This window comes from Bactrocera tryoni, chromosome 1, assembly GCF_016617805.1.
Source record: "Bactrocera tryoni isolate S06 chromosome 1, CSIRO_BtryS06_freeze2, whole genome shotgun sequence".
Classification (NCBI taxonomy): Eukaryota; Metazoa; Arthropoda; class Insecta; order Diptera; family Tephritidae; genus Bactrocera; species Bactrocera tryoni.
Genome location: NC_052499.1, coordinates 79,728,509 through 79,751,412, shown reverse-complemented (window position 1 = coordinate 79,751,412; position 22,904 = coordinate 79,728,509). Strand labels below are relative to the sequence as shown.

Genomic DNA, 22,904 nt, shown 5'->3' with positions numbered 1-22,904 from the left:
TCGGCACTTCCGCAGACAGCACAAACCTCCGTTATTTTTCAATATTTTCGTAAAAAAATTTTTAATATAGCTAAAAATATACTTTATTACGTCCATAGAAAGTCGAGACATTCAATGTAGTACTTTCTTTTAAAAAAATTCACGAAAATCGCATAATTTTTCATGCGTCACACTGGTATAGCCCCTTAAAGAGAAAGTTATTTAAAGGCGATTCGAGGACGAGGAACGAAGGAGATCAGTCCTATTGTTGAATTTTCTAGGGTTAAAAACGGTTTATCGGTTTATTTCGTTTCCCGGTAAAACTACGAGTCGTATAGAAAAAAATCGTATGGCAATATTGAAGCTAATGCAAATAACTATATCTTTTGTATGTAGACTGTTTTTACATAACCTCCAAATTTATGTGAAAACTTTGAAAATACCAAGTTTTTTTGATTTTTTGTCTTTATTTTGTACAAGAAATTTTTCTTTCTCGAAATTTGCTATAAACTTATCTTCTTATGGCCGAAAAATACTGTATTTTTTATTTAAAATATTAAGAAGATACTCTTGATTCGATTTAAACTCAAAAAAAAACTCTAATTTTCAATCGAATATTCTCACGTAAAAATTTCAGATCAAAAAAAAAGAACAATAAGATCTTTTTTCGTTGAAAACTTTACTTACTGATGGTGTAAAGATATATACAGACATTAAAATGGTATGGTAAACGTTCTCAGCAAATGTAAAAAAAAATCGCATAGCGGCTTTCAATAAGGGGAAAATAGAACGGCGCTGTGAAATACTACCATAAAAGCCTTACAACTCCAATGCATAAAATCAGAACCTTTGAAGGATACTCTATCGCCTCCATATGTATGATATTTGATATCTGTCGCACCACTTAAGTTCTAAAAACAAAATTAGCAACACAATGTGATTATTGTTTAAACATGTTTTTAATATAATTGTAAAAAAAAATATTTTTCAAGAAATAATTAAATTGTTTTATATCTCTGCCTAAACCCCTATAAAACTCCATAAAAAGGGGATTAAGCTAAGGATAGAAGATGACAGCTATTTATATCTCTAGCTTCAGAAAATTGGTATACTAACTTTTATTCGGCCGGTTGTTCAGTGGGCTTTAAACGGCACACCTAGTGTGGCAGCTTAAAAAACGACGATTTTTGTGAAAGTAAAAAAACTTTATTGTTTTTATATTTCTCTCTAATCTCAATAAAAACGTTAGGATTATGCTATGGAAAACAGATAAAACTACTATATCGATTGTTCTGAAATTTTCAGGGTATATTTCGTCACCTAAAATGTAAAAAAATTTAAATTTAGTGTTTTTGTTTACGATTCACTACATCACATTATATATATATAATATATATATGTATATATATATATATATGTATGTATATATGCGCATAAAATTTGCAACTTCCGAAAACGCTCGAGAAAAACGCTTTTGAAGAAAAACTGTTTGAACTGTCCTTCAAACGGGTGTAACTCAAAAACTATTTCAGATATCGATTTGAAATTTTAATAAGTTATTTATAAAGGTAAAGTATCGAAATATGAAAAATCGATGCTAATTGATTTTTTCCACTTTGTTAAGACTTTTGACTTATGGTGGTATTTACCTCTCGATTTTGTTCGAACGAGATACAATTTTTGAAATTATAAAATAACATAAATGTCAGTTGTAATAACTTGAAGAATGGTAAAGCCTTGGCAAATTACGTTATGGTCAAGATAATATGAGGTTTTGTCAAATTAAGATGCAGTGTGGTTACATTAAATAAAAGATGCAATAAAATTTATTTATAATATTATAATCTTGAGTTCGCTATCAGTCAGCATTTTGCATTAAATATCTTGGCGAAAAATTGGGCTAAGCCATCTTGAGTATTCCAAAATATATCTTCTTCCAAGCTTAGCCAGGTCCTTCTCCACCTGGTCCTTCCAACGGAGTGGAGGTCTTCCTCTTCCTCTGCTTCCCCCGGCGGGTACTGCGTCGAATACTTTCAGAGCTGGAGTGTTTTCATCCATCCGGACAACATGACCTAGCCAGCGTAGCCGCTGTCTTTTAATTCGCTGAACTATGTCAATGTCGTCGTATATCTCGTACAGCTCATCGTTCCATCGAATGCGATATTCGCTGAGGCCAACGCGCAAATTACCATAAATTTTTCGCAGAACTTTTCTCTCAAAAACTCGCAACGTCGACTCATCAGTTGTTGACATCGTCCAAGCCTCTGCACCATATATCAGGACGGGAATTATGAGTGACTTATAGAGTTTGGTTTTTGTTTGTCGAGAGAGGACTTTGCTCTCAATTTCCTACTCAGTCCGAAGTAGCACCTGTTGGCAAGAGTTATCCTGCGTTGGATTTCTAGGCTGACATTGTTGGTGGTGTTTACGCTGGTTCCAAGATAGACGAAATTATCTACGACTTCAAAGTTATGACAGTCAGCAGTGACGTGTGGGCCAAGTCGCGAGTGCGACGACTGTTTGTTTGATGATAGGAGCTATTTCGTCTTGACCTCGTTCACTGCCGGACCCATTTAAATAAAAGGAAAAGGATGAAATATTCACAAAATAAAGCAGAAAATCGGAAAAACAATTATTGTTTCTAATTTTTTACTTGGCAGACATTTGTAATTAACTTAAATGATTGTTCTTGAAAAATATATTTATAAATATAACTTTTTAAATAAATTAACAATTAAACAAGAACAAGGAGAGTGCAGTTACTACTAAAATTTATAGTCGCAGGGGGCAAAAAATTAAATTTTTTTTGCTTAAATCTCTTTAAAAATAATCTAACAATACGTTACCATAGTTATAGATGGGAATTCGAAATATTTTCAAAGCTAGAAGGGAAAGAAAGGAGCTTCTAGCAAATATATTAGCGCTTGGGCCGAAAGCGAAAACTTTGACGCGCGAATTCTCAGTTGTTTCCTTAATTGGCGGGCAGGCTAGAAAAAAAACTAAACGTCATATGGAAATGGTTTAATATCTTTGGCTTTAAATTATCTTCTATTTAAACTAGAAAAAAACTAAGAAAAGTCAAGTCGGAACATATTATTAAACAACATAAAATAAAATTTTTTTGCTCAAAACCCACTTTTTTCAATTTTTAAAAATTTTGTAAAACTTTCAATTTTTTTTGGAACTTTTTTAGCTTAACTAAAACATAAATGATTAGAAAACATGAATCTCTTTAAATTTTTTGTTTCCGATAGAAATTGCGACCTGTATCCTGCCCGCCGTCCGACAAATGCACCGGGCAATTGCTTTCCAAAGGCAGAATATCAAAGATTTCGTATCCAAAAAATTTGCGAATAATGTTTAAATATATAACTATAAACGCTAGAAATTTTGCATTAATCAATTATTTCATTCCCTCCCAAAAGAATTCTCAAAAAAATCGATTTTTTGAAGCCTCTAAAGCAGGCTCACCCCTTAATAACCAATCATTAAACTGATGTATGGTCTAAATCATGACAAAACCATATATGCTTATATTTCAAAAGTGTATATACATATTTCATAATATTTGCTTATTTTTGTTTTATTTTCTGATACCAATCGATATCTAAGATGATGTATCGCAGATACTTATATACATAATATGAAAATAGCTAGACCTGTGTGTGTTTTAAAAGCAAAATACCTATACACCAAAGTGCAGATAATAACAATCATATAAATAGTATTATGAAATACTTAACAAATTCTTTTTTTTTGCAAACTTTTATTTTGAACTTGAATTTGGCTTTTCTCCAATTGTGCGATTTTTTCGCTTTTGTAAACATAATACTATAATATTATATGTATGTATGTGTTATACGCATGTATTTAGGAAATTCATAATCTATGCGATAAATTTTGAGGAAGAAAATTAATGACAATGAATTCTAATTGAAAATTGCAAAAATGTATAGCATTTTTCTGTGCAATTCGATTATAAGCTGTGCGATTTGTTTGAAATTTTGGCTATAAGATTTTTTGCATTATTAGGAATTCAATGTTTCAAAAAAATTTTGTTGCTATAAATGTACATATGTAATTGTCATCACTTCAATCGTTAATACTAAATACCAAGTTTATGAATTTTCAATTTAATATTTTTGCTTAAGAAATTATCTAGATATATAAATAATTGAGGATTTTACCGCGACCTAAGGTGTATTGTGCCCTAAGACATTATATTAAAATTAAAATATTAAAATATGAATTGAAGACATTTAGTTGCCATGTTTTTGATAATTTAATTTTATTTGTGAAATTAGTTTTTCCACAAAGAGTTATTATTAATAAAAGCAATAAAAGTATATAGAATATTATTTCTTTGAGTTTTGTTGTTAAAAACTATTCAAAAAAAATATGTTTCTGAAGGTCAAACTAATAATAATGTCTATATAATAATATTTTGTAATAAAGCTTTCTTCTTCTTCTTCTATGCTTAATAATAAAATAATAAAATCGTATAACACATAACAAATATGATATTATGGTAACTAGGAAGGTAACAATAAGCATATTGGGTTCCAGTCTGTCCCTGCCTTTAGCTCTATAAAGTACAAAAAAAACAAATAAAAAATAAGTTTATAATCCTAAATGTTTACAAAATGCAAAAAAAAATTTATATATTTTGTTGTTCATATATATTATTTTATAATAAAAGTATAGTAAACTATTTTATAAATAAATTACCAAAAAGCTTTTTAAATTTTTTTAATGTTTGCGGAATTTTCAAAAAATGTTTAGTAAACTTTTAGTATATAAAATTTTTCAAAATGAATACAAAAAAATATTTATCACGAATAATTGTTTTCCATTTCTAAATTTAAAAATGTCAAGGAAATATATCTTGTTCTTTATGTATATTTATGTACGAGTATGTATGTATTTAAAGTACTAATTAATTAAAAATTTATTTAAAAAAAATTCGGTATTAGTTTAGAAAAAAATTCTAAAATAATTACTAATATTTTTGACGAATGATTTTTTCCATCTTTAAATGTTTATAAAATACCAAAAATATTATAATTTTTTACTTTACGTGTATTTATGTGTGACTGTATATACATATGTATGTATATTTTATAAATTTGTATAAAGTTTCTTAAAAACAAATCAGAACTTTTTTTCGAAAATGTTTCCGAAACAAATAATAGACAATATTTACCAAGAAGTATTTTTAATATGCCCCTCCCAGAATGCGATCCTTTGTGCCAAATTTCACTTTAATATCTTTATTTATGGTGTGACACTTTACCCAGGTTTTCGGTTTCCGCCATTTGTGTAAGGCGTGGCAGTAGGAGCCCGATTTTGCAGCATCTTCGAACTTAACCTTCTTATGGAGCAAGGAATACACGTGTATTGCAAGTTTCATCATGATATCTCAATTTTTACTCAAGTTACAGCTTGCACGGACGGGCAGACGGACGGACGGACAGACAGATGCATCCGGATTTCGACTCTACTCGTCACCCTGATCACTTTGGTATATATAACCCTATATCTGACTCTTTTAGTTTTAGGACTATTATTTAAGGGTATAAATAAATTAAAATATTTTATAAATAAATAAATTAAAATTAAAAAGCAGAATTTTTTTATCTTCGGAAAATTTGCAAATTTTTACAGAAAATTTGTAATTTATATATTTTATCGCAAAAAAAATTCAATATATACATACTATATTATTTACACCCTGTATTTTGAACGACACACATATTTTATCAGCGATAACAAGCAGCGTGCCACCACTCATTACACACGCGCATACTCTAACTCGAGCAGCTTATACACACACATATTCGACGCTTTGTCGTCGTCGTTTGCTTGTTAAGTGTATAAACATGCACAAATCGTTTCACTGCCGAATGCCACCGGCACCACCAACGCAGGTCGAGAGGGTTGAATGCCTGAATGCCGACAGGGCCACAAGCAGCACAGTTGAGAAAAGTGGGTCAATGGTGAGTGCAGGACGAGTAGAGGGTGGATCTTCCACTCAATTGTTTGCATTTGCTCGCCATTTCACCGATAACGTAATGAAGCTACTGAAAAACAATTCACTCATTAAGCGATTACGGTAAACACTGCGTATAAGCGATGGGTTTGAGGGAGCTACAAGTATGTATAGAAATTGAAGCCTCACGGCATTAATGTATGTTGTTATTGTTGTGCGGTCTTATCGGCTTATTGTCCTCGATACAATACGTGTAAGCGGCGTGGGAGATAACGGTGTTGTAAATAATATATAACCGCTATAATTGTGATTTTATATGAAAGCATGAAATCAGTGTAACGATGCACAGAAGGGTTTTAGTAATAACATTAGTTGGAGACAGATTAGAGTAAATATTTACAAATAATATACTTGTAGCTATTCAAATTTACAACACTTAACGCATATAATTTAGGGGTGAATTTTAGTAACTAAAAAATACTCATTGTTTACGAACTCGGCACATCGGGAGGCCTGCGCACTTCTGGTCCAGTTCAGATGTTTAATGTAAACAAAAAACAGCTGATTTTCACACTGCCAAGCCGCACTTGTTGTTCAGCTTCGGGTTGAATAACTTCTAAAATAATATGTGTGAATGTAGTTGCTTTGGCACATCAAAGAGGCCGTCGAGGTTGTTTAGAAAGCCTTCAACAAAAGAAGTGACAATAAAAGTGAAATCAAAATAAAAGAGCATTAAAGAGATAAGTGGAATTACTGAGTTTGCGTACTTACAGCCATCGAGCCCATTGATGAATTGAGATGCTGGTAGAAGGGCAACAAGTGGATGAGTTGCTTTCGCCGGCTTTACCAGTTAGTGACCCCTATCAGTCAGTTGCTAGGTAGTGTTATCAGAACATAAACAGTGTTCGTGACAGGCTTTTCTAATAACCTCCTTTCTGATATGTCCAAAAAGTTTGTTCACAAAATTCAGTTTTGGTTAATAAAAAAATATTTCGATACCTTACACAATTTTTTAAGTTAAGTTATTAATTTAGGGATCGCGATATATAATTTTACCTTCATCTGCTTTATGACAAATATATTTGATTATTTTACTTCACTGGAGCTCAAGATGAAAAGAAGTTCTCATAAAAACATGCATATCAATTGTGGGGTGCGTATGAGTAACACTGTGCGGTAGATATATTACTCATACGCCATGCCAGTTCTGTGAAAAGTGACAGCTTTTTAAAATCAAGAAAAGTTATGTTAATAAGTGGCTAGTTTATCTTCTTATTTTATTAAAAGAAAATACGATTTCATTCGAGAGAGAATTAAACTTATGGACAATTATTAAGTATTAATAGACTGAATAATGTTGCTCATACGCCCCGGCATTATTATATTATATATGGTACATATATTAAATATTATCTTTTTTGTCTCCGGACTCTAATAATCTAAGTTTTAAAGAGTAGATAAAACGCTGTGTTTAGCGTTTCTTCATATTAACATGATTAAGGCAACTCAGACGTTATTGTTGGAAAAAATTGGAATTAAGCGGAACTCATAGTAAGAAATTTTGAAGAATTTTTTTTTTTGTTTTTGCATATTGTTTACCTTCAAAAATACAATGATAAAATTTAAATTGATATTTCAAATACATTTTTAGGTACTTCTTAAGTGCAGCCGCTCAGCTCAAATCTTTGAACGCGTTTTTCTTGAAACAGCATTTATCGAATTTGCTGAAATGATTACTTGAAGGCATTTTAAATAGTTCCTCAAAAAATATGTAATTTTGGACTTACAAATTTTTAGCGTGCATTCTTATATTAAGACAAAAAAGTATCCTAAAATTGTAAAAAAACGCAAAATATTTGACTATTCTTCAATATTTTTTTTGTCGCCTTGAAATTAATCGCAACCAGATGTAATACACTTATGCCAATGATTTTTCTAGTCCCCGAAATACTTTTCATAGCACTCGTGGAGATGGCGAATTTTGTTTTATCTCTTCGATCAACAAAAAACGAGGTCCACGGAGCGGCAATTTCATTTTGAAGAACAAGAAAAAATCACACGGAGCCAAACCTCGTGAATACGCTGGTTGCTCGATGGTATTCATTGCGTTTTTGGCTGTAAATTCGGTCACAAACGTGGTTCGAAGTGATGGTGCATTATCATCGTTTAAAATCCATGAATTGTTCTTTCACAATTTCGGCCATTTTCGATGGAACTTCTCAGGCAAACGCCTCACTACGACCAAAAAGAACTTCTTATTTCCATGTTTCTTCAAACCATGAATATCGAAAAAACAACAATGATCATCACCTTAATTTTCGATTTGCTTGGTTTCGGCTCGTTTTTTTTTACCTAAATTCCGAAGATTGTTAACTTGTTTGCATGTCAAACTCATAAGCCCATATCTGATCGACAGTTTAATGTTCTCCATGAATGTACAATTGGAATTCGCACCATCAAGCATGTCCAAAGAGGCATGTTTAGTAGTCATTTTGAAAAAAATTCAGCTTTTAAGGGACGAGTCGAGCTCTTTTACCTTCTCTCTAAAACTTGCCTGACGATTTTAAAGTACCATATTCTTCACTTTTTTAGTAATTTCATCAGTTGAAGCGGCCGTCCAGAAGAAGTCATGTCTTCAACGATATCTCGACCGTCTTTGAAGGCATGTGTGAATAAATTTTTTTTGAAATATCGCTTACTCGTGAATTTAAATTACAGTTTATAATTTTTTTATCCCAAATATAGAATTAAAAAATTACTTTTGAGGGGTCAGTAGGGTAATCTGGCCTGTTTTTTTTGTATTTTTGTATTCATAGAAATTTTTATTCTACAATAGAACTGTTTTTTACATATCATGAGGTATATCGTGGAGTGTCTAAACAAATTTTTTCGTGGCATCTGTCGGAGAAATGGCTGGGTGAATGAGATATGAGTTTTCACTGACGGACACGATTTCTCATGTTTGGAGTATCTGAAACACAAAAACTCAATTTATTCTTAAAAAGTACGTGAATGGTAATCGTTCCTACTAGAATCATGAAAAAAAGTTAATAAATAAAAAAAGTAATTAACGTTTTTTTTTTTAAATTTTTCCACATGTTTTTTACATGAATTTTGTCATAACCTTGACAATAAATTATACAAAATTATGAATCTAGAATCTAGGGACGATAGCCAGGCGTTTTTATTTTTAGGCCTTTTTCGAAACCTTTCAATGGTAAAGTGGGTTTCTACATTAATTCTAAGGGTATAAGGGAACAAAAAATGCAAAAACAAAAAAAAAATGAATTGAAAAAGATGACCCTACTGACCTCTTAATTCCAACCTACCAGATTAAAATATAAAAGTAAAAAAATTGAATTCCAATCATATAATTTAGAATTAGAAAAAATGAGAATTTGTTTTAAGATTAATAGTCTGCTGGATTGCGTTTACTTACTTCATTCAAATAAAAAAAAAAGAAATAATCCGAACTTTCAACTTTTAAACCCAAAACATATTGTATAAAAAAATAAAAATTTAATTTTCATCATAACATTGACATTAAAAAATAAAAAAAACCGTTTTAAATACAAAACTTTTGAATCTCACAATTTCGATATACAATGAAAGAAAAATATATTCTTTAGTTTAGCGAAAAAATTTAATTTTGATTAAATTGGTGGTGAAAGAAACTTTAAAGCATTCTAAATATCCAAATAATTTAAAATGTTTCCTATATTTTCAGCAAATATAATGCGTGTGAAGCAACTTTGTTTATTTTAAAAATAAATCAATAACAATTTTTGACCATTAAAGGTGCTAAATATGTATGCTTCTTCCATCTTGTCTAGGATATCACACAGTTTTCTGTTTACATACAGTAAGTGAGCATGTCAAATAAAATATAATTAATTATAGCAAATCGATATGTATATCTGCTTCGCCGATACATAATGCTGTATATATGCATGTATTTTATTTGCAAATAATACGGCGAAGCACCGAAAGCCGCAAAATAAGATAATAAATGAAAAGAATTTCTGTGTCATCGCTGGTAAAAATAGTGAAACCAAAAACATGTTGCGTGGCGGCATAAACCAATTCATGCTCTCGCACACCAATACATACAAACAAATATAAGCACAATGCAGGGAGCATATACAGTTAGGCGTTTGTATGTAAGAACAACGGAATTTTTCACTCGACACAATGCGAACAACATGCAGACATGCTTAATAAGTATGCAGGAGAGCTGGTGAATTCGACCATTTTTATATGCGTATGTATATATGTAACTATGCAGATATAACATACATATGTGCATGTGTTTAGGTATATTTGAAGCTTATCAAAATACTGTCTGTATGTATGTATGACCAAAGATGACGCTTTGCAAAGGTCTTCAAAAAAATATTAGGAAACAATCAACGCACACACACACATACATAGGCATGAGGAAAATCATTGAAACCAACGAAGTGATCAGGGTCGATAGGCAAAAAATATTTGGCTACAAACTAATTATGCCTATTGATTATATTGTATACAACCATATTCTTATATTTATATAGAGTTTGTAGTTGGGATTATTTGCGTTGTTTTAATAAAATGCCAGGCGCTGCTCATACGTGCATACATAACTAGAACACATTCGCATACAGCTCTTTGAAAAGGCAAATATCCAATGATATTCAACACTAAGGCCGGCAACGGCTGACGATTATTACTGCTGTACATACATATGTATGTATATGCACGTATGTATTGCATGTAGTTTCCTATGCGCATCCGAGTAAAAATAGCAACGACCACTGAGCATGCCGTAAGACGTAGTCGACAGAGACGCGAGGTGGCGGTGGTGGTGCTGGTGGCGACTATTTTGTAGCTTTCGTTGCTGCTATTGCTATTGTTTGGCGTATTTTGTGGTGGCCAGCTCAACAAGTAAATCACCTGTAGGCTATGCCGCCCTTGCCAAATAACAAAAACAACAACAACAGCAACAAGTGAGCATCTCAATGTGTTTGCGTGTGTGTGTGTTTTACTTAGAAAAAATTGAATTATTTTGTATACTTAAATAGGCACACATACAGATATGTATGTATAGACGCAACATAAAATATTTTGTGGGAAAAAAATTTTTCTTTAGAGGAAAGTAATTTTTATGAGCAAACACTGAGCAACAACAAATATGCGAAACACTGCAGCCATGCTAAGCATACACAAATACATATGCAACTCTCATTTTGTGTGTGTGTATGTGTTCATCTCAAACAGCCGATTACCCGCCCAACAACCGAATTACCCGTTTTACCCAGTGATTTCACGCACACAACGGTAGCTGAGTGATCGTGCAGCCGCTCGGCTTCGGCTGCTGCACGTTCGTATGTGTAACGGGAAAATTGTGAAAAACTTTTTGGCTGGCCAAGCGACAGGAAAGTACCTAACACGCGTGCTGTAGACGAGAAACGTTCAGTCGAGACAGAGCTCATCCACGGGTTAGTTGATTTTTTCTCATCCAACAAACAAAATGGTGAGTGACTGCTGCTCTAACGCTTGAGGATCGCCACAATTAGAACAAAAATAATAAGCATTTGTTCCTACATAACCTTAAAAAAGTTGGAACAAATGTAAAATTTGCGTTTTTAATCAAATAATATTTTATACAACAACAAGAATGTAACAAATATTTTCATTTCTTCTAATTCTAGGCCGATTTACCAAAACGTGATATTGAAAGTAAGTTCGCATACAAGTTGTTATTTAAAAAAATAGTGGTATAAAAATTACTGGAAATGATTATACAAGCGTCTCCAAGGACAATTAAATATATATTAGAAGATATTTTTAAATTAAAATGAAAGTAATTTTTACAAATAACTTTTTTTAACAAAATTTATGGTGTTAACTCATGAAAATTCTATAAACACACCATAACCAAATAACCACGAAGCATATACTTACATAACGGTACAAAGTGTTAACGTTACTTTCAAAAGGCTGCCGAGGCTACGCATAGTTTTCGAAAAAAGAGCAATGCAGACGCATAATTTTGGAATACCAGTTTTGGAATACCAATTGCCGCTAGGCAATTTTTGTTGCTTTTTGGATACAGCGCAACCTACAAAAGCATATAGTTACAACGGTACATAACGGTAATAGCCACAAATGACAAACGGACAAACGCTGCCATATTAACGCAACACCTACGTATTTCAGCGCCGAAGGTGCCCATAAAAAGTCTACATAACGACATAAACGAAGCGAAACGCCAACGAAACGGAATGGAAATGGAATTGAAACGAAAAATTTTACAATCGTTTGCGTGCTATTTTTAACGTGCGGCTGAATGCCGCTAGTGTGTTCACAAAAAAAATCTCATTTGTTCAGAAACAAAGTTTTCGTAGAGAAAAAGTTGAAAAAAATTGAAAAATTTAAAAATAAATTTGGTAAAAAAATGTGCTTAAACTAACTGCGCAACTGTTGTTGGCATTATAAAAATAAATGCAAATATGTGAACGAAAATAAAACAACGAGAGAAAATATAAAAACTAGAAATGAAGGACTGAGCGCAGAAATATATATGTATATACAAATACATATATACTATAGTATATGATCAAAAAAGTCGCGGCGCCTTTGTGACCAATTCAAGTATAAGTGAATGTATGTGTATGTTGAAATAATTTAAAAAAGTTAATATGTGTGCGCACAGACTAACGGTAAATGCGTGAACACGAATAGGCGCTGGCCGAGCAACGGCACACCGAACGCATTTCTAATTTTGGGAAAAAATCGTGCATTAAGTTTTCATTCCGCATACCTCACATACTCAAAGGTGTTTATATGTATGTTAATATACACACACACAAACAAAAACAAATCACCGACATAAACTCGGTAAAAATCGCATGCGTGTTCGGTGCGCTAACTCGTCCATACAGCCGATCGTGTGCTCAACTATTCGTACGCTCGGGTGTCAGATTTCTTTCTCACGACACGCTTATATACACTGAGCGAAATTCCACTAGCTATGCGCTGTCAAAATGTATACTAATGAAGGCCCCATTAGTTGGGGGTGCGCTGCATATATGGCATGTGTCATAAATATCTTTTTTTTTGTTGGTCTTGAATCTACGGATCAAGTTCGTTGATTAGCGTGAAGGAGGAAACGCATATGAAATATGTAGATTTTATGGATCGAATGGATACATTTATATTTGTTTAAGGGCAGTAGGACAAGGACGTCTATTTAATTGAAGTTGGGGTATGCAAGATTTCTTCTTTTTTCAAAATTTTTATTTCATAAAATAAACCGTTATCGCACTGAAACTTAAGTGCTTATATAACGGCTTATTTACTTAAGAGAAGTGCTTTCCTTTAATTCCCGGGGGCACATTAGACCGAAGGTCGCGGTGCAATGCTCATCTATTTATCTTCCTATAATTTGTGGGAATATTTGTATTTAATAATTTCTTGAAATTTGCCTCAAACCATCTGAAAAAGTTGAGTAATGCCATTACCTCATTTCATCTGAAAGTTTTTCCGTGTTATTGGATGAAATAATGTTTGGTTGGGATCACCCTCATCAAAATCATTTTGACGAATATGTTTGTTTACAGAAGAATCAGCACCCTGTATGTTATTCTAAATCACCTAAGCTTATGCAACTGATTATAAAAAAGCTTTTTCGCAATTATTTAAAGTAAAAATAAATAAAATCATTACAGTAACAATACTTTTTAATCTTTTTATAGTACCGTTAATTTAATGAGAGTTGCATGGTCTTTTAAATTTGCATAATTTCTTAAATGCTAAAAGCTTTGAAGACATCGAACTTTTATACAAAAAAACAATAATATGTGAAAATAATAAAATGGAAATCAATACTAGATATTACAAGCCTGTTGGCTTTCATAACATATTGAACCTAAGCATAAAGCAACGAAAGTGAAAGCTCTGTGAAAGCTCTGTGAAAGCTATATGAAAGCTTTATGAAAGCTTGATATGAAGTTGCACTCTAATCAAAAAAGTACATAGAAATAAATAAATGATGCGACCTGGTCATAATAATATAAATTTTCCAATAATACTTATGCCACTTTTATCAATAAATAACTTAATTTTCCATAAAAAAAAATCAATATTAACAATTTTTTCGTTGTTTTTCGTAGATGTCGAATTCGTTTTCGAAATCATGGGCTCTCCCGGCGTGGGCATTGATGCCGTCGATCTAGGTGATGCCCTCCGTGCTCTCAACTTGAACCCAACCTTGGCGTTGATCGAGAAATTGGGCGGCACCAAGAAGCGCAATGAGAAGAAAATCACCTTCGAAGAATTCCTCCCCATCTACTCACAAGTTAAGAAGGAGAAGGACCAAGGTTGCTACGAAGATTTCATTGAATGTTTGAAATTGTACGACAAAGCCGAGGACGGCACTATGCTCTTGGCTGAATTGCAACACGCCCTCCTGTCACTTGGTAAGTTAGATTGACATCTAGCTATTAAATTGTAGTTGTAAGGGAAGCAAGTCTTAGAAGTGATCTAATTGGAGTCTTAGTTGAGTTTTCTTGAAAGAAAGAAAGTTTAAAATTTCATTGCATGCCATGATCAAATCTTTAGACAGCTCTCTGAACTGTTATTTTAGTAATATTTTTACCGTTTACAATTTATTCTTCAACTCACAGGTGAGCAATTGGATGATGAACAAGTTGAGACACTGTTCGCCGACTGCATGGACCCCGAAGATGATGAAGGCATGATTCCATACTCCCGTAAGTAGAAGCAAAATAGTATTCTTCTAATTTCATCTAACTCATATACATATAATGCACCATATATTTATGTATAGTGTTTATTTTTAAAATTCAAAAATCATTTTTGTTGTCATTCACCAACATACATATGTATGTTGAATTTCGCACCTTCTCACCTTCACCGAAAAAAATACATAATCTCTATATTTATTTATATATTATATATGTACTTATACCATATGTTGTCTCTGCATATATTTGTATTAAATTTGTTTTTGTTTTTCACATGTATTCTCATTCTATGTCGACTTATGTATATGTACCTACGTTTTTATGTGCCCGTCGAATGTCGAAAATCCAAAAATAAACCCCAACGCACTGTGGAAAAAATACACCAAAAAACCAAACAAAAAAAATGCACCACCTCACCTCCCCATATATGTATGTATGTGTATGACGCACTTTCACTTTGTTTTACAATCATATACACATAAACACACACACACGCGCTCGCCCACCTACGAATGTGAATGATTGTTTGCGCACACAATTGCACAATTCTTGCGTGAAATACATATATACACATACACATACGTATGTAAAATGCCTGCAACAACAACAAAAACACATTATTATGTTTACACAACGTGTGCACCATGCAGAGTTCATCCAAAGAATGATGAGCGATCCAGTTGTCTTCGACTAAACGGTAAGTACCCGATTAATTATACGCACACATGCACACAAAACTCGTATATGTGTGTAAATGGGAGGGTTAAGTTTGGGGTGTAATTAGGTCAAATTTAAAAGGAGTATAGTATGCACATACATATGTACGCAGAAATTGTAGAATTTAAATTGGGAATTTAACGTATCTTATTTATATACATGAAGTATTCATATACATATGTAGTTGTAGTCGCGGTTGTAGATAATATTACAAAATAAATTGCGACGCGTCGAGAAAATTTTAGGTAAAATAAAAAATTATTAAAAGATAGTAGTATTACGAAATTTTCTTAATAAAAAAAAAAATAAAATGAAATAAAACAAAATTTAAATAAAAATCAAAAACAACAAACAAATTAAATTTTATTAACATGAAATTTTAAATAAAATTAAAAAATAGAAAAAAATAAAACGAAATACAAAATAATGTAAAATAAAACATAATATATATAATAAAATATAATTAAAAAAATAAATCAAATTAAATCAAATAAAATTAAATTTAAATTAAAAATTAAATTAAATTTTAATTACATAAAGTGTTACAATTCAAAATAAAATTAAAAAATAGAATTAAATTAAAATAAAATAAAACAATGAAATGAAAAAATAAGTAAATAAACCAATAAGAAAAATCAAAATACAAAAAATAAGAAAACGGAAATATTACACATAAACTAAAATGAAAATTAAAATTAAATAAAATTTATATAACATAAAGCATACAAGTTTTAAATAAAATTAGGTAAAATAAAGTTAAAATTAAATTAACTACATTATTATAAAATAAAAGTAAATAAAAAAATTAAATAAAATGAGAAAAAAGATAAAATAAATATTATAAAAATAAATAAAATTAAAAAATAAATTAAAAATAAAAAGTAATTAAATAAAATTAAAATCAGAACTAAAATATATTTATTATATTTGAAAAATTGAACAAATTATAATAATATTAAAATAGAAAAAATATAAAATAAAAATTATAAAATTAAAATTTTAAGTAAAATGAAATAAATTAAGAAAATATAAAGTAAAATTAAATAAAATAAAATTTAATTAATTACAGCATAATAAAAAAACAATAAATAAAATAAAACAATGTAAAAAAATACAATGAAATAAAATAAAAATAAAAATAAAGTAATGGAAAAAATTGGATAATTTTTCAGAATTTTTAATAAAGGTTTCATCATTTAATTCGGATGCTGTTTCGGTAGAGAACAGGAATTTTAGCACTTGCCATAAATTTCGAATAAGACAGTATCTAATCCAATAATAAAAGAAAATACTTACAAATTTTGGTAAAAATAAATAATTTAAAGGATAAGATAGGATGAATATTATTATTTTTCATATATTATGTTTTATTTTTTACTTTTTTCTAAATATTTATTTAAAATAAATATGTAGATACATACATACATATGTATGTAGATCTGCTCTACATTTTATTGTATACTCTTGCACGGTTTAAAATCGCTTAATTAAATATTTTGAAGGGCTTAAAATTCTCGATATCAAAATCAGGAATATCCATTAGTTTTCACTCAAAAACTTATTCAATTCAAAATACAAATATTATCAATTATGTACAAGTTCCTCACTATTTACCACGTCTTTATGTGCACAACAAAATTTAGCACTTTTTGTTTGTATGTATACACAATGTTTATGTGGGTGTTATGTCAAAGTTTTAGACATAAAATCAACAAATTAATTAAATTAAATTATTTAATTAAAAATTTTTTCAATACATACAACTAATTATATATATTTCTTTCTTTCCTCCCACGCAGCATTTCTTGCCAGAATGTGTGATAGACCAGATCAGCTATAAAAATACCAACAACCAGTTATAGCAACAACCATTCTCCATAGATGTTTTATTCATCTCTCTCTCTCTTATATATTTATTTTAAATTAAATTTTTAATTTCTCTGCTTATAAATACACTTAATTGTACTGCGAACGTGGTGCAATTACTTTTGAAGAAGGCATATATTAAAACAAAGCAAACAAAACTCAAAACAAATGATGAAGAACTTAAAACAATTTTTAAATTATGTATATAAAAAAAGTTAAACCAAAAAAAAAAACTAAAATTAGAAAATAATTTTGTTGTTCATTTATTTAATTTTAATTACATGAAAAACGTATTTAATATATAGTAAAACAATATATTAATATATAGAATGTCGTGAAGTAACAGCGAACACGACAAAGCACGAGTGGCCAACGTTACGAAAAGGACTTAAAGCAATGTACTTGTTACTACCTATAATAAAATCACTTGGAAACGGATAACATGAACTCCTATTATATAATATTTAATAACGAAAGGGAAACAACAACATAATGATAAACATTTTTAATTTTGAATTTAGTAATATATTATTTAATTTTTTTTGGTATTGGAAAACTCTAACCAGTGTCATATTCTGTGCCAAAGCTCCTTGAAAACGGAACGAACTAAGAAAACTTAACAACAATAGCAACAAAGTGATCAAAGTCGACTCCAAAAAATATCAAATATCTCTCTCTCTCTCTCTCTGAACTCCATATGCGCATATAAAGTTGATATGTACATATGTAGATATATATGGAAATTCATCTCTCTTATTATATAAATAAATATGCAAAAAATTTGTTTTTTTTAGTTTTGTAACAATATTTAATGTGACATAGACGTTCATTAGGAATAATACTAAGTTAAAAATAATTTGTTCGGTTTAAAATGTCATCGTTCCATCGAATGCGGTAATCCGCACGGCCAATGCGCAAAAGAGAAACGCATCGTCCTTGTCTCTGCACCATATAGCAGGACGGGAATAATGAGTGACTTGTAGAGCTTGGTCTTTGTTCGTCGAGAGAGCCTTTTACTTCTCAATTGCCTACTCAGCCCGAAGTGGCACCTGTTGGCAAGAGTTATTCTGCGTTTTATTTCGAGGCTGACATTGTTGTTGGTGTTAGACGAAATTATCTACGACTTCGAAGTTATGAGTGTCAATAGTGACGTGGGAGTTAAGTCTTGGATGCTACGACTGCTTGTTGATGACAGGAGATATTTCGTCTTGCCATCGTTCTTTACCAAACCCATTTTCTTTGATTCTTTGTCCAACCTGGAGAAAGTAGAACTAACGATACCGTTGATACGATGACACGCCAGATCTTGTAGAAGACCTTCTCTGCAGAAGAAGTCGCACGATAGGGAGTTACCTTGTCTGAAACCTCGTTTGGTATGGAACTGCTCGGAAAGGTCCTTATCGATTCTGACGCAGCAGTTGGTGTGCTCATCGTCAGCTTACACAGCCGTGTTAGTTTTGCGGGGATACCAAGCACACTTAAATTCTAATAGTCGGACATGCTTTCATCCGACCAAACAAAGAAGTTCATGCTTGTCCCTTATATGTTCTTCACCGGCGTATTTGAATAGCTCGGCATGTAACTGCTATTCAAACTTCTTCTTGGTCGGGCAATGGAACATCTGCTCTTTCGTTATCGATTGGGGAATCGGGTTCACCATACTCTGGTGTTATGCTTTCTCTGCCATGTAGCAGGCTGAAGAAGTTGTTTCTTCATAATTTCAATATGCTCTGGGCACCAGTTACTAGATCACCTTTGGGGGTTCTATAACATTGTGCTCCGGTCTTGAAACCTTATGTTAGTCGCCGCATCTTTTCATAGAATTTGCGAGCATTACCTCTGTCAGTCGGCTTGTCAAGCTTGTTGTTGATGACTTTGATGATTTGTTTTTGTCATGTATCTCAGAGTTGGATTAGAAGGAGGGGGTTTTATTTTCCATTTGGTAGGAAAAACTTTAGTTCTAAATTACTTAATCCTGTACTTAATGGTAAGACTAACTCAGAGTGTGATTAATACATACATATATGAAAGAAATTCAAGTAGTGGCATGATGTTTAAGAAACCAGCCTAGCCTAGTTTAGGTTAATAGTCATTTCTTGATTCAAGCGGAATTGCGATACAGACTTCAGCTAGAATTCTTCAGAAAGATGAAATAATAAATAGTAATCGTGGTACACCCCATTTCTAAATCCTCTTCCATTGAAATGAAGAGGTGGAATAACTTTCCAGAAGATACCCCACCAAACCATTACAGCTGGTGGATAGTGACTATGTTGAGCCCTTGGGATAAAATATTTTGTGCTTTTGGAAGTTTTATTTATTTATTAAAAATTTCTTTAACAGTGACAATTTTTTCATCCATAAAAGTGAAGCTTTCGAGACCGCATATCGCTGAAGAAGACGATTGCATGAATGGGGCCTAATTTGCTTTAAGTGCGTTGTGCGAAAACCACTTCATTGACGGTAGGCTTTTATGTGAAGATAATATCGAAGACGTCTTAACATTTATAATATATCCACTTAATTATTAACTATTTCCCATATATATGCATATCTGCGAATCCCTTCGTGAACGAAGTTGTTCAATAATATTTCTTTACGATTCTCAATTGAAGCATTGTTAAAACCGCTTTGAATACACAATACAGTTTTTAGTCTTTCAGTTTAATTTTTTTTTTATCATAAAGTACATAACATAGGATAGGGTTATTTATGGAATAACACACCGGGTAAATGGCCTCCACCGATTTCCAAACACATACACAGTCGTTTCTCGATATTTTCCACGACTATTCAGCTGTCTCATGCTGGAATGGAAGTGTTTAACGGGACGTATGTCATGTGGCATTGTCTCGTTGAAGCCACATATTGGCCACATCAATAACATCCAATTTCGGCAAATAGAACTGGGTTATTATGATGCCGCGATATTCAGTAATAATAATAAAATACGTCTCTGTTGACAGTCATAACTTTGTAGATAATTTCGTCTATTTAGGAACCAGTATTAACAACACCAACAATGTCAGCCTGGAAATCCAACGCAGGATTGCTCTTGCCAGCAGGTGCTACTCCGGACTGAGTAGGCAATTGAAAAGTAAAGTCCTCTCTCGACGAACAAAAGCCAAACTCTATAAGTCGCTCATAATTCCCGTCCTGCTATATGGTGCAGAGGCTTGGACGATGACAGCAACCGATGAGTCGACGTTACGAGTTTTCGAGAGAAAAGTTCTGCTAAAGATTTATGGTCCCTTGCGCATTGGCCACAGCGAATACCGCATTCGATGGAACGATGAGCTGTACGAGATATACGACGACATTGGCATAGTTCAGCGAATTAAAAGACAGCGGCTACGCTGGCTAGGTCATGTTGTCCGAATGGACGAAAACACTCCAGCTCTGAAAGTATTCGACGTAGTACCCGTCGGGGGAAGCAGAGGAAGAGGAAGACCTCCACTCCGTTGGTATGACCAAGTGGAGAAGGACCTGGCTTCGATTGGAATATCCAATTGGCGCCACGTAGCGAAAAAAAGAAACGACCGGCGCGCTGTTGTTAACTCGGCTATAATCGCGTAAGCGGTGTCTACGCCAATTAAGAAGACGAAGAAGATATCCAGTAACAGTCACTGTTCGTTTTCAAAATAGTATGGTCCAATTACGTTTTCAGCCCATAATGCACACCAAACAGTGACACATTGTGGATGCATTTGTTTTTCAACAATCACATGTGCGTTCTTAGAAATCCAAAAGCGCCAATTTTGCGGATAAACAACCCCATAAATGTAAAAAGGAGGAAGGGAAAGTTAGGATGATTTTGCTCGAAAAGTCTGCATCCATTTGTTGATGCTCAATAATCCATACTAGCTCTAAATTAACTTTTTTTTAATTCTTTCCATACTATTTAGAAGCCGAAATGGTTCTAGATAGTAATTTTTGAAACATCCATGCATTTTGCGTCAGATGCCGCTGTTGCAGCTTTTACGCCAACCGCTCTGCTAACAGCGCTGGTTAACAGCATTACCGGCTTTCGTGTACTAAAAGCTCACCACAAAAGCGTCTTTGTGCGCGCTCTCACACAAATGCAATGCCTTCTGCATTGGTTCTCCGCGGCTTTTGGGCTTGCGACGCGAGCTGTACGCATTCGAACGTTAATTATAAATTCTTCTTTGCAGCGCGCAATCAGTTCGAGACGAGATAACAGACCAAATAGATTCATCCTCGGTTTAACAACTATTTACGGTGCGACACAACACTAAGGTGTGTGACAGTGTGTTTTTTGCTCTTTTCATTACATTGCAATTTGCTGATGGTTAGTTTTTTTTGAGCGTTTTTGTGCATATTAAATAAATTTTTTCTTTTTCATATGCAAATAAATGCTTTGTGAGTGAATTGTGAAATTTGAATTTCGTTTCGAGCTGGTTACTATTGAAAGTGCACTGCGCAGTGCGGCGCAGAGCAAAGTGTGAATAAAATTTAGGAAAATAGATGCATACACACATACATACATACATATGTTGTGGTGTATACACAAAAGTTTCAGCGAGGAAAAATAGGCAAATTGTAGCAAATTGTGAGTTGAAAAGAGATTATTCCAGAAAGGCAACGGTAGTTGGTATACCAGAACGCACGCAAACCGCGAGTGACCCTCACCGTTAATTTAATTTCCGGTGTGAAGGTGGTGCATGAAGCGCGTAATGAACACGGGTGATTAATAATGCTTTCTTTACAGGTTCGAAATTGTACATACATACATACAAACCTCTTGTTTTAGCAAAGAAAGAGTTACATAAGAAAAGTGCATTTAGTAGCAAAGCGAAATTAAATCGCGTTGAAAAGTGCTTTCAAATTTAAAGAAGAAATTGTGAATAGAAAAAAATTTTCAACAAACAAAAGATACACACACAATCCACGAAGGCACGAAGTGAGAGCCAGTGCGACGCAGGCAGCAGCAGAGGGTGAGAGCAAAGCGAAATACAACAATAACACTGCGTACTGTTACTGTAAAAAAAAATCATTAAAACACACACCCCCCACATACATACATACATACACAGACGAAGCTTCGTAGTCCTGAGTGCAACGCATTCCTTCGCATTATATCGGGTGATTTTTTAAGGGCTTGATAACTTTTAAAAAAAAAAAAACGCATAAAATTTGCAAAATCTCATCGGTTCTTTATTTGAAACGTTAGATTGGTTCATGACATTTACTTTTTGAAGATAATTTCATTTAAATGTTGACCGCGGCTGCGTCTTAGGTGGTCCATTCGGAAAGTCCAATTTTGGGCAACTTTTTCGAGCATTTCGGCCGGAATAGCCCGAATTTCTTCGGAAATGTTGTCTTCCAAAGCTGGAATAGTTGCTGGCTTATTTCTGTAGACTTTAGACTTGACGTAGCCCCACAAAAAATAGTCTAAAGGCGTTAAATCGCATGATCTTGGTGGCCAACTTACGGGTCCATTTCTTGAGATGAATTGTTCTCCGAAGTTTTCCCTCAAAATGGCCATAGAATCGCGAGCTGTGTGGCATGTAGCGCCATCTTGTTGAAACCACATGTCAACCAAGTTCAGTTCTTCCATTTTTGGCAGCAAAAAGTTTGTTAGCATC

The 22,904-nt window shown here is 32.7% G+C and overlaps 2 protein-coding genes across 3 annotated transcripts in view; one reads left to right on the top strand and one right to left on the bottom strand.

Annotated features, from left to right (window-relative positions):
- Positions 1-22,904, bottom strand: part of LOC120766946 (protein unc-80 homolog) — a 54,566-nt gene that overhangs the window by 29,377 nt on the left and 2,285 nt on the right. The gene's annotated exons all lie outside the window — the stretch shown is intronic.
- LOC120766952 (myosin light chain alkali) lies at positions 11,385-17,477 on the top strand. 2 transcript variants are annotated; one of them, XM_040092736.1, is made up of 6 exons: positions 11,385-11,480; positions 11,659-11,686; positions 14,122-14,427; positions 14,635-14,721; positions 15,366-15,412; positions 17,232-17,477. In XM_040092736.1, the coding sequence occupies exons 1-5, from the start codon at positions 11,478-11,480 to the stop codon at positions 15,407-15,409; spliced, it is 468 nt and encodes a 155-aa protein (XP_039948670.1). In that variant the 5' UTR covers positions 11,385-11,477; the 3' UTR covers positions 15,410-15,412; positions 17,232-17,477. The 2 variants fall into 2 exon arrangements, with proteins under 2 accessions (XP_039948670.1, XP_039948671.1); XM_040092737.1 differs by lacking the exon at positions 15,366-15,412 and having other exon boundaries at positions 11,386-11,480.